The sequence below is a fragment of the Ascaphus truei genome, chromosome 14, assembly GCF_040206685.1.
Source record: "Ascaphus truei isolate aAscTru1 chromosome 14, aAscTru1.hap1, whole genome shotgun sequence".
NCBI lineage: Eukaryota > Metazoa > Chordata > Amphibia > Anura > Ascaphidae > Ascaphus > Ascaphus truei.
The window spans coordinates 8210723-8223574 of record NC_134496.1 but is presented as its reverse complement, the minus strand read 5'-3'; the positions used below and the strand labels follow the sequence as shown (position 1 = coordinate 8223574).

Below are 12852 nucleotides of genomic sequence, written 5' to 3'. Positions count from 1 at the left end.
ACCTTTTGCCTGGAATATCCATTCACATGGAGCCCATTTAAGCTGATGTATCGCCGTTGACACAGCTTTTAAACACAGCATGGGACTAGCAAAGCAAGTTTAAACCACTCACAGAAATGTTTCAACCTTGATGGGTATCATCAGTGTGAGGTTGGTTTACACTTGCTTGGAAATATTTCTAGGCTGGGTAGGTTTACCATACATTTTAAGTTACAGTATGGTGGGTGAAAAAGGCAACAGAAAACCTCCACCGTTAGCATATAGCCAATAAAGAATATCACTTGTGAGCACATTCACATGTCTTAGACAGGTTTTCACCCCTGCCTTTCAATTCTGGGAGATGACATGCATGTGTGCTTATCTCCCAGAATCCCTTGCTGCAGTGGGAGCACTGTATGCGAGGTGATAATGGTTGAAAGGCAGGGTTACAGACCTGTCTAAGACATGTGAATGTGCTCACAATTTACATAGTTACATAATTACAAAGTAGATGAGGTTGAAAAACGACATAGGTCCATCAAGTTCAACCTATGCTAAATTTAGACAACAGATACTTTATCCTATATCTATACTTACTTATTGATCCAGAGGAAGGCAAACAAAAAACTCCATTAAGTGGAAAAATGAATTTCTTCCTGACTCCAAGAATTGGCATTCAGGTGTGTGTTAACACAATGCCAAGGAGGAAAGACATCAGCAATAATCTTACAGAAGCAATTGTTGCTGCCCATCAATCTGGGAAGGGTTATAAGGCCATTTCCAAACAATTTAAAGTCCATAGTTCTACAGTGAGAAAGATTATTCAAAAGTGGAAAACATTCAAGACAGTTGCCAATCTTCCCAGGAGTGGACGTCCCAGCAAATTCACCCCAAGGTCAGACCGTGCAATGCTCAGAGAAATTGCAAAACCCCCAAGAGTTACATATCAGATTCAACAGGCCTCAGTTAGCATGTTAAATGTTAAAGTTCATGACAGTACAATTACATAGTTACATAGTTACATAGTAGATGAGGTTGAAAAAAGACTTCCGTCCATCAAGTTCAACCTATGCTAAATTTAGCAACAGATACTTTATCCTATATCTATAATTATTGATCCAGAGGAAGGCAAACAAAAAAACCCATTAAGGGGAAAAATTAATTCCTTCCTGACTCCAGAATTGGCAATCGGATTAATCCCTGGATCAACATCCTTCCCATGTATACTTATTTGGTATATCCCTGTATATCTTTCCCATCTAAAAAGATGTCCAACCTCTTTTTGAACAAATCTATTGTATCTGCCATCACAGTGTCCATGGGTAATGAATTCCACATTTTAACTGCCCTTACTGTAAAGAACCCTTTCCTTTGTTGCTAGTGACATTTCCTTTCCTCCAACCTTAAGGGATGGCCCTGAGTCCTTTGTACTGCCAGTGGGATGAATAGTTCTTTTGAAAGCTCCTTGTATTGTCCCCGAATATATTTGTATATAGTTATCATATCCCCTCTTAGTCGCCTCTTTTCTAATGTAAATAAATCTAATTTAGCTAGCCTCTCCTCATAAGTTAGATTGTCCATCCCCTTTATTCTTTATTGGCTATATGCTAACGGTGGAGGTTTTCTGTCGCCTTTTTCACCCACCATAACTTAAAATGTATATTATATATATATATATATATATATATATATCTTAACCCCGTTATAGCGCGGTCCTCAGGGGCCACCCGTGACCACTGTGTTATAAACGGGGTTGTGGAAAAAAATGGCCGCCAAATTATTTTTCTTCGTGGTGGTACTGTGTCCACCGGAGGGGGAAAGCTGAGAACTCTCCCAGCGTTCCTGGACCAGGTGGGGCAGAGGAAACAGCACACAGCACTTACCCGGCATCTGGCAGCTCTTCTCCCTGTCTCTGCTTCCTGCTTCTGCTTCCGTCTTGCGAGAGCAACCTTCCTTAAAGAGACAGTGTGTCTGTGTGTGTGTGTGTATTTGACTGTGTGAGACTGTGTGTGTGTGTGTGTGTGTGTGTGTGTGTGTCAGTTTGTCAGTGTGTGTGTGTGTGTGCAGTGTGCTGTGAGTATGTGCAGTGTTCTGTGAGTATGTGCAGTGTGCTGTGAGTGTGTACAGTGTGCTGTGAGTGTGTGCAGTGTGCTGTGAATGTATGCAGTGTTCTGTGAGTATGTGCAGTGTGCTGTGAGTGTGTGCAGTGTGTGTGTGCAGTGTGCTGTGAGTGTATGCAGTGTGCAGTGAGTGTATGCAATGTGTGTTCAAAAAAAACCTTAATTTTTTTTTTTTTTTAATTCGGGGTCCACGCTCAAACCACGTTATAAGCGTATCCACGTTATAGCAGATCGCGCTATAACGGGGTTGAGCTGTATATATATATATATATATATATATATATATATATATATTTTTTTTTTTTTTTCACTTAAAGTTTTAAATTGACATTTAAATTATTCAAATGGAAATGATATCAAGTAGTGGACTATATTGTTTGTTCTGTGTTGCACCTCTTGCCATTTGGTAACAGCACTACTATAGCCAAGATCCACAAAAGGGTGCAAAGCTTAGCATGCCTTCTACTGCCCTTCATATGAATGGGTGTAAAGGTGTGCTAAAGCTTAGCAGCCTTTTGTGCATCTGGGCCATTCGTGTTTGAAGAAGCATGATTTTAATAAGAATGTTTCCTTTGAGACAGTTTCTCTAGCGATGATGTATCGCCAGTGTTGAGGACACTGCTACATAATTTAATTACATTGCATCAACCTTTTACGTAGAGTGAGAGTTGAAAGGTTCTATTAAATTACTGTACATTAATACATCTAATGCTCAGAATTATCTGTGTTGTGGCAACATGAAGACTTGTTTATCTACTTTTAACAAATCCTTTAGCACTTCCAAGGGCTACACAGCTATATTTGAAAAGTTAACAGGACTTAACCCCCTTTCGCCAAGGTAATATGCGGCTTGTCCTTCTGGCAGCGGAATGCTTACATTTATTTAGGGAGAAGTTGCATTTTAGGCAGAGATGAGCGAAACTGTCACACACGTTCGCAAAAATGGCAAAGATTGGACTCTCGCCACATTTTGCCAACTCTGCAACATTCAAAAAGAGTTTGCAGAGAAAGAGAGAGAGAGAGTAGGTTAAATAGGGTATAACTAGTGTTGGTGTTATACAAGGAGAAAGTTACTCTCCCTTAGTAGAGGCTCTCCCCAAGCTAATTTTGGGGAGTTTTCCAAACTCTAGTAACAATGGAGGGAGAGGGGCAAACAAGTAGTTGATATGTTACAAGCTTTCATGTAATGCTGGTCTCTTTCTCTTCACTCTGCAATTTCTCAGTTCAGGTATCATAGCTTTTCAAATGTCCTCTGAATCGCTCACTCTGGCAAATTCCCCGGAATATACAATACATCCAGGTTTGACAGGCAATACACCGCAATGAGGAATGAAAGAAAGTTGCAGTGACCTGGGCAGAATTACAAGGAATTCAAAAGTACTTGAACATTTGACAGTGAAATATGTGATTAGGATGAAAAATGTGATGGGAGTTTCAAGAAAACACGTTGTAGTTTTTTTCCCCTGAATACAAAAGTGTACAAAGTGCAAACCATTGACTGATGATTTCTGACATCATGGAAACATATGCAGTATGCAGGCAGAGGGAGCCAAAAAAGGGGGAGAAACATTATCTGTTTCATGTTTTGCATCCTCTTTCCCCTCTCCCCAGCTCTCACATTCTCCATGTATTTCTTCACTCCCTGCTCTGTACCACTCTTTCTTTATTCCCTTCCCCCATTTGTCTCACTTTTTCCTTCTATCTTTCCTTCATCATTCCAGCATACCCCCCATCTCTCTCCCTTTCTCCCCCTCTTCTTTCTTCCATGGTCTTGCTCTTTTCCTTTCTTCCCTCCATCTCCCTGGTGGTGGCTGTCACAAGTTCAGTGGGATGTCCTGTTTGACTTCAAGCACTAGGACCCACCCAGTGACCCCCCCCCCCCCCTCTCCTATGTCATGCAGGCGTCCACAGCTGGCTATTTATTCTGTCTGCAGCTGAGCCAGTTTCCAGAACATCAGCCAGAAGCCGGGTTGATTCTTTCCAGAGGCCAAGATCAACAGCAGATCAGATCGGTTCGTTACTTGCAGCAATTCTCCCAAGTAAGTGTACACATGTTGCTTTGGCTTCGCCATTCACTGGATGAGTTCCATATATAATTGCAATGATGTTTAACAAAGAGACACCTTTTGCCACTTGGAGGGAATATCTGAAGTTATTACTCTTACCAGCTGTGCATTATTCTTATACTGTATATGTGTTGGTTTAATTGAATATCATGTATTTAAATTGGCACCATACAAAACTGTAAAGCATAGGAAAAAAAGTAGACATTGACTTCCCCGGGTATCCCTAAAGGTTCCCTGCACTTTTCAGATAATTAGAAAATTATACCAAATACAGAAGAATTTACAATGCATCTGATCTCAGACGCGCTATTAGAGAGGGTTGGGGTTCCTTACAATGCATCTGATCTCAGATGCGCTATTAGAGATGGTCGAGGTTCCTTACAATGCATCTGATTTCAGACGCACTATTAGAGAGGGTTGGGGTTCCTTACAATGCATCTGATCTCAGACGCGCTATTAGAGAGGGTTGGGGTTCCTTACAATGCATCTGATCTCAGACGCGCTTTTAGAGAGGGTTGGGGTTCCTTACAATGCATCTGAACTCAGACACTATTAGAGAGCGTTGGGGTTTCTTAAAATGCATCCGATCTCAGACGCGCTATTAGAGAGGGTTGGGGTTCCTTACAATGCATCTGATTTCAGACTTGCTATTAGAGAGGGTTGGAGTTCCTTACAATGCATCTGATCTCAGACACTATTAGAGAGGGTTTGGGTTTTTTAAAATGCATCCGATCTCAGACGCGGTATTAGAGATGGTTGGGGATCCTTAGAATTTCACAATATAATTATTGTGATTCTTAACCAAGAAAAAAGTTAAAAACTACTTACTTCGTACTTAAAAAGGTCTGAACTCAGAGGACTAGGTTAAAGCTTCTGTCTCTAAAAGCATACATTCCCCCAGAAGCCAATATGAGTTTAATTCATAATGTTCATATCTTGCCCCACTGACAATGTTCTGCGTTTATATAAAAAAACAACAACTTCTTTTAGTGTTAAAATGGTAACTGCACTGGACTCTTGGGAAAGCTCAATCTTAAAGTCAGATACACTAAATATTTTAAACACTTATATCTCCTAAACAGAGCAGTGTTGGAAATGACAAAGTATATAAATATACTTATTAATTTTGTAATGTGCTACAATATATTTTCTATTATTCAAGTCAACATTACATTTACAGCAATCACAGAGGACACTTATTCTTCCCTTTTTTCAGGGCTCAGACTTTCAGGAGTTTGAGGTTGCATAGGGGACAAGGTGATTACAAGGGGAGAGCAGACAGATGTGTTTGAATACGTTTGAATGAGTGAGTGTGAAATTGGATAACAACGTGTGCATATACAAATACTGTAGCTGAGGGAGTTCTGTCCTGACTTCACATCCAAGTTTATTAGTCTCTGATCTGCGATTATCCTCTGTGTTTACAAAACCCTTTGGATTTTAGTTCTCTATGGACTTTTCTCTGCTAAAGGTTAAACAATATCGGGATATAGTGGCCATAAGGCTCTGCAGGAGTTGGGCTATCATCAGATAAATGCCTGAACATAACTGAAAAGAAAGTACATGTCTCAATGAATGTTGCCTGGTAAAGTATTGTAAAGACATATGTGGAAACAAACATGAAAGATACTTTGCAGGTGTTGTAATAAATGAATATCCAGCAACAACGAAGTCTGCAGGTGATACTTCTTGCAATCTAAAAAGAGACTTGTGAGATCTCAAAGGCTCGTGTTGATACAGAATATACAAAGAATGTTTACCCTTACATTATCTCCACTTACAGCTAAGGGGAAGTTGTATTAAAGCAAATTTCAAACTAAATTGATGGAGATAGCATCACTTGTATCTTGTTTTGTTGTGTTAATGTATCCAGATGCCCTGCTCCAGGTTTGCCCCGTGGGCCTTTGTTTGCTATTTGGGGAGTGTCAGGAAGAGAAGTTAGAAGGTAGTTGACTGACGGACATATCCTCATATCGATGTGGTGTTTGTTTGACTAACTTGTAGTAGTGTCAAAAACTCCTGGTCCGACATGGCATAAATTTCCAAGGCTAACAATCTGGGGCACACATTTAACATAGAGTGAAACAGTCACTGAAATAAACAGGACGACGAGGAGATGTACTCCACGCGAATGGAACATGTACATCTGGAGAATCATAATTGGACTACGGTCCAATTAAACCCGGTTATATACCTGGAGTGTGCTTATGCTGCTCTCCAATGTATACATGTGCACTAGGGCTGCCCGATCCCCTAGGGACAGGGGTCTGCAAACCTGTCCTCGAGAGCCGCACACAGGCCAGCTTTTATGGATATCCCTGTTTCAGCACAGGTGGCTCAGTGCTTGACTGGGCCACTGATTGACCCACCTGTGCTGAAACAGGGATATCCATAAAATGTGGCCTGTGTGTGGCTCTTGAGGACAGGTTTGCAGACCCCTGCCATAGAACAGTGGCTCCCAATTCTAGTCCTCAAGAAACCACAACAGGTCAGGTTTTAAGTATATACCTGCTTCAGCATAGGGGACTCAATCAAAATGATTGAGCCACCTGTGCTGAAGCAGAGATATCCTTAAAACCTGACCTGTTGGACGTACATGAGGACTGGAATTGGGAGTCACTGTTCTAGAACAGTCTTTTTCAACAGGGGTTCCTAGGAACCCTTGGGTTTCCCGGGTATCGCTAAAGGGTTTCCTGCAATCTTCAAGTCATTTGAAAATTGTAACAAATACAGAAGAATTTACAATGCATCTGACCTCAGATGCGCTATTAGAGAGGTTTGGGGTTCCTTACAATGCACCTGATCTCAGACGCGCTATTAGAGAGGGTTGGGGTTCCTTACAATGTATCTGATCTCAGACACGCTATTAGAGAGGGTCGGGGTTCCTTACAATGCATCTGATCTCAGACGTGCTATTATAGAGCTTGGGGTTCCTCAGAATGTCACAATATAACTATAGGGTTCCTTAACCAAAAAATGTTGAAAAACACTGTCCTAGAATACAGTATTAATGCTTGTTAGGATTCTTGGACATTTGAAGTAATACATTTGACTCTTTACTTTTCAGCAGACTTACAAGTTGGTTTACACTGGAGGAGACCACATTGAAATTCCCAGTCACACCATATACAAACACTGCTTCAATGTTGAGGATGGAAGCAGCTAATGGGACCATAACGAGCCAAGTTGTCGTTTCAAACCAGGATCCCCCAAGCCCAGTGAGCAGCGGGCAGGACGGCAATGAATACTTCTACATCCTGATTGTCATGTCCTTTTATGGGGTATTTCTGATGGGCATTATGCTGGTCTACATGAGATCCAAAAGGAGAGAGAAGGAATCCAATCTAATGCTCCTCTACCAGGATGAGGAGAAGCAGTGGAGGGAGAGTAGGAAGACCACATCTGCCCTGTCTGTGTCTAGGTATACCGAGGCTTCCACCATGCTCAGTGTGCTCCAGGAGAGCATAGTGCCAGCTCTTTCCTGCACCGCCTGCAACATGGAAGGAAGCAGCGTGAGCTCAGAGTCTTCCACCTCCGACGTTCACTTGACCATCCAAGAGGAAGCTACAGAAGGTCTTCTTCAGGAAGGTCCAGATGATGAAAAGTGTGAAGACATGATGCAGACCTCCTAGCAGTACTGAACTCAAGGAAGATCAAGTAGCTCAGTAATCTTTAGGATCTCTGTATTTGAGACACTAGTCCCGTGTTTTAGGGCCAAGTTGTGTAATGAGCACCTTCTAGTGGTGATATTTGCATAATATACACAACAGTGACTGTGTAGCCAGGGGATAGAAGTCGTCTTCCTTTCGTTTGTCATAGACGAAAAGTTAGCAAAGTCTTTAACCTCACAATACACACTGGACTTGGCCCTAGAAGCAGCCAAAGAACAGGTACTGCCCTGGTTAGTGTCCCCAGTATGGGGGCAGGGGGGATACAGACTGTTCATGAGAATGTCATACAACGGAGCTGGGCAATGTTAATATGAGCGTGTAATGAAACAAATGAAACACTTGTTGCTTTAGGAAATGTTTTACATATGGGGTTGGTGTTGGCGACTTTCTGCCCACCTCCTGCACAGGGGTCTTAAAAAATAATACAAGCAAAAACATTAAGGGGCAGATTTACTAACCAGTGTTCTGCCATAAGACACCTTTTCCACACTGGAAGATACTTTACAGCCCACGGAAGTCAGTAGGTGTCTTCCAGTACCAGAAGGTGTCTTAAGGCAGAAAACTGCTTAGTCCATACGGCCCTAAATTGCCAAACCACCATTATGCACTGATTGTGGAACTCTCACTTGTGTCTTTCTACCATATCGCTACATTCATTGTTCGCTGTGATACCATTTAAGGGACCAATAGGAGCACTTCATAGATTCAATTATAGGGTCCAGGGTTCTACAAACTTTATGGGTCTATTCTCCAAGTGTACTGTTCATAAGACAACACACATGAAGAAGAGACCTGTGAGGTTTTGAAAGCTCTGAACACCATCATTTTATCTTTAAAGAACCCCAGTATTGGTCAAATAAAAAGTACCACAACTGACAACAAAAGTAAGCTCTATCCGAACCATTACAACGAATAGAACGTTAACGACCTAATCCCTCGCACCGGTTCATACTATTCGTGGGACTAATGCTGCGTACGAGTGGTGCTGGTGGGGGAAGGACTTCAGTGTTATTTCCCATTCCTTCACTAGGAAGTTCTGTATGCCACAAACTTCGGGTTCTCAGCCAGAATGGGCTTATACATTCCTTTTATACATCAATGCTTGAATTTGAGGGATGTTTTTGTGGGAACAAAGTACATTTTCTCAGCTCTGTGTATAAAGAGGCAGACTTGTCCTAGTATTGCCAACTCCGACGCAGTTAACACCATCAATGCTGGATTAGGCAACTATGCCGTTTAACCCTGTTGAGCAGCAGTGGCCCTGCATCGCAGTTCCCTCTGCTCTGGTACTCGAGGGGTTATTTGTTGTGGCTGACTCATTGAAGGGATTGAAAGAAATACTCGTGGGACTTCACGGATCCACGTAATCTGAGCCAAGCCACGAAAGTGTGAGAGAGAGCAGAGCACCGATACATGAAAGTGTGAGAGAGAGCAGAGCACCGATACTTTTTAATGTGCAGACAGAAATCTTCACTGAGGTCTACAAATGGGGACTGTGTGATTGCTCGATGCTGCCATCACCAAGAGTATTTGAGAGACAGGGGTCCGGGCTAAGATGGACCACAAGCAAAAAGTGAGACCCTGTGCGTGCTCATTTGCATGTCATTACCCAGAATCCCTGGCTGCAGTGGAAGCACTGAATGCTAAGAGATAATGGGGAAGGGCAGGGGTGCAGACCTGTCTGAGACACGTGAATGTGCTCACACGTGGGATTTGTATTTGCGGAGACAGGATACAATGTGTGAGAGACAAGCTTGCCTCCCCCAGTATACCCAGTTCCAATAACATAATTCTTAATGGGATTTAAAATAAATAAACGCGGCCCTTGTTAGCCAATTATAAAAAGTACCGATACTTTGACAAGAACACTAGGGCAACTGCCCCAAATTCTTAAAAAGACGATCTGCTGCAGATAAAATCCTAAACCTGCCCTATCTGAGCTAGAAAATGTCACGTATTTATTCAGAAAATATGTAAGCACATTGCTGACCTAACCCCTTCACTGCTAGATGGGCCCGCTAAGTATCGCTCTGGCAATGAAAGGGTGTAATTATGTTTGAAGGCCAAAAAATAAACTCAAAGGTCTTAAAATGTTTTTTTTTTAAAAAGCATGTCCGTAGCAAGACGATTGTTCAGGAAAGCGACCAGCCCTGTGATCCCACCCCAAATATCCAACCCAAATATCTCCAACCCAGGGCACAGCTTGCAGAGCTCAGGGAACTCGGCCCCGGGCCAGCCAAAGAAAATACAGGTCTGCGCAGTAACTGCTCGGAGCGCAGTCTGAGAAAGCCCAAGGCTGCGCCCACGCTGCCGCTGAGCGCGTTGAGTTCAATGAATGTCAATGTGTCCGGCCACGCTCACGCGGCGCGCTTGCGCCCGTGTGCTCGCAGGCGGTAGTTGCTTGGCGAGACACATGAAATTGATTTCCAGGCGCGCTGAAGGGTCCCATGACCTCCAACAACCAATCAGCGCGAGTCACTGCTCGGCCACGCTCGAAAAAAATATGCAGGACAGCCGAGCGCTAATGCTTGGAGAGATGGTGACATCACCGCTCTCAAGCATGAGCGTGCTCAGCGGCAGCGGGGCCGCAGCCTAAGTACACCATAGAGACTGCTCTGATCTGCAGATTTGAACTTGTTAGACTAGGTTTGCTAAACTTCTTTGCTGCCAAAGGGAACAAGCAACAGCCATTGCAAAGCAGCAAACGGGTGACGCAAACGGGGGGGGAGAGGAGGACAGATCGATGCTCACACTCCATGTTAAATCTTTGCATAAACATTGGGTTACATCTCGCGCCGAATAATACCAGCCCAATGTATATCCAGAGCCGCCAGCAATGGGTTAACCTTCACATTCCAACCCTGCAGGCCATATTTATTAAGCAGAGCTAAGCCACCACAATTTACCATAACGCCCCATCCCAGTGACAGGTCTTGTAGCTGAACACTGGTTAGTTAATGTCTCCCCACTTGTCTTGCCTATAATGGGCCTTTCTGCGAATTCTCCAGGGATTAGCACTTCTTGTTGTTCCTTCCCCTGTCTGTGTGGTTCCTGCATCCTGCGGGAGAAGACCCTGGATGCCAGGAGACTACACTTTCAGTCGTCTACAATTCAGGGCCTGCTTCAGCACAGGTCTACATGGTGCAATCCATTTTGGGCGCCCCTGGGAATACTATAAAATGGAATACAGGGGCATATGAGCCACTAAAGGATTACTGAAGCACTGCTATACGTGTGATAACGTGCCCTAAGGCAGGGGTGGGCAACTTCAGTCCTCAGGGGCTGCCAACAGGGCAGGTTTTCGGGATACCCCTGCTTCAAAACAGGTGGCTCAATCAGTGGCTCAGTTAGCCACTGATTGAGCCACCTGTGCTGAATCAGGGATATCCTGAAAACCTGCCCTGTTGGTGGCCCCTGAGGACTGAAGTTGCCCTCCCCTGCCCCAAAGGCCACCATATCTGGATTATTATTATGAAAATGTTCCAAAAACATGTTCTCCCTCCCTTGGCTTTCCCCATCTCCTTTGGCAATGTAACCCCTTTGGTCGTCCTTCCATGTCACATCTTTTCGTTGTGCTTAGTTCCCTCTCTACCCTTAATGCGGCAGAAAAAAACAGTGTATTGATCTCTTCCAAATCTGCATGTGATGGGCACGTGGGCAGCTGATGTAAAAGTGTTTTTTTTTATTTTTTAATTGAAATAAATCTCTTGTTTGGCATTACTGCGCGCTCACGTGCATTTTTATTTCAATAAGTGGATATTTGAAACATGGCCGCCAATTCGACTACAAGCGGTTTGAAGTGCAAGTACAAATTTAGGTGCCAAAAAAAGATTTGAAATGTATTAATAAAGGGTGACTACTTTTATATCTTACGTACATTTAATAATAATAATAATAATGAGGTAGGGATATTTGTTTCCACTTCAGTGGGTTGTGAGGTGCTATATGGCTAAGCAACATTTAGTCAATATGGCCCATATTCAAGGATGGAGTACCGCCAAGCAAAATATATTGAACAGGCAACCAGGTGACGTCCCTTGGCCTTAGAATGTCTTCTTTACAAATGTTAAGGGGTCTCCCCTTTTTCCTTTTCAGACGTGCCTCCCCGGCTTTGCCAAAGTTAGGTACAAAGTTCAGCGCATCAGCAAAAAAATACAAATATATCTATACACATTTTGGAATAAAATAAAAACTAATCAGAAAATGTGACATGCAGAGTGTGCTCATTCCCAAGAAATTACCCAGAACCCTCGCCTGCGGGTTAGCTGCTGCATGGAGTGGGGCAAGGAGGTGAAGCAGCTGTGAAGGGTCTGTGGGGTGGCATGTAAGTAGTCACGAGTGCCTTATCAATGAAGTATGTGATCAGGTTGAAAAAGGGGACTCAGACAGGGGGGCAAATCGATTCGGGGGAGATGTGCTGGTTCTGCAGAAACGTGTGGAATTACCCATTCAAGTTACTAAGAGTGTATGTGTGCGGTAATACCGAATCAGCTCCTTAATTATCTCCAATGTCTCTGCATATGCAGGAGATACAATGGAAACGCCTCAATGGGTTTTGTATAGAGTTGTTTATATAAACAGCAGTATAACCAAAATACAAACCAGGATAATGGGCCTTAAAGAGGCAATCCAAGAGGCACTTAAATAAATAAATATATATTTGTTTTTGTTATATGCAGACTTTGATTACCTTTATTGAAAACTAATTACCTAGGCTGCCGATTGATTCAGTAAAGATTCTGCTTCCCAGGGTTCACTAAATGGCTGCCTTTCAGTTTCAACCCTTCAGTCAGTGTAACTCAACAGCTACAAAGTATCCTTAACTATTGTTACAGTTTGCAGCTCAAACTGCTGAGAATATTTGCAACAAATGATCACAAACAGAAGTGTTGCAAAGATCTTGCACTGCTGGGGAGCTGGGCTAAAACCGGCTATAGAAATCAAAGGATGCTCAGTGTATTAAAACCCATTAAAAATGGCATTACGAATGGAATGAAAATGCAGCAAGTATTATCT

At 42.9% G+C, this 12852-nt stretch overlaps 1 protein-coding gene across 4 annotated transcripts in view; it reads left to right on the top strand.

The window, feature by feature from the left end:
- KCNE4 (potassium voltage-gated channel subfamily E regulatory subunit 4) overlaps nt 1–11575 on the top strand; it is a 14011-nt gene extending 2436 nt beyond the window's left edge. The window contains exons 2-4 of one of the 4 annotated variants that reach the window (XR_012787930.1): nt 4001–4138; nt 7233–11078; nt 11264–11574. Coding sequence is in view for 3 of the 4 variants with exons in the window: in XM_075569668.1 (XP_075425783.1) it covers nt 7309–7797 (489 nt within the window). In the remaining variant the exon portion in view is untranslated. Of the gene's footprint in view, nt 1–3692; nt 4139–7232 lie in introns of those variants that run through there. The other 3 variants (XM_075569668.1, XM_075569666.1, XM_075569667.1) reach the window with 3 other exon arrangements.
- Nucleotides 11576–12852: the final 1277 nt, after the last annotated feature.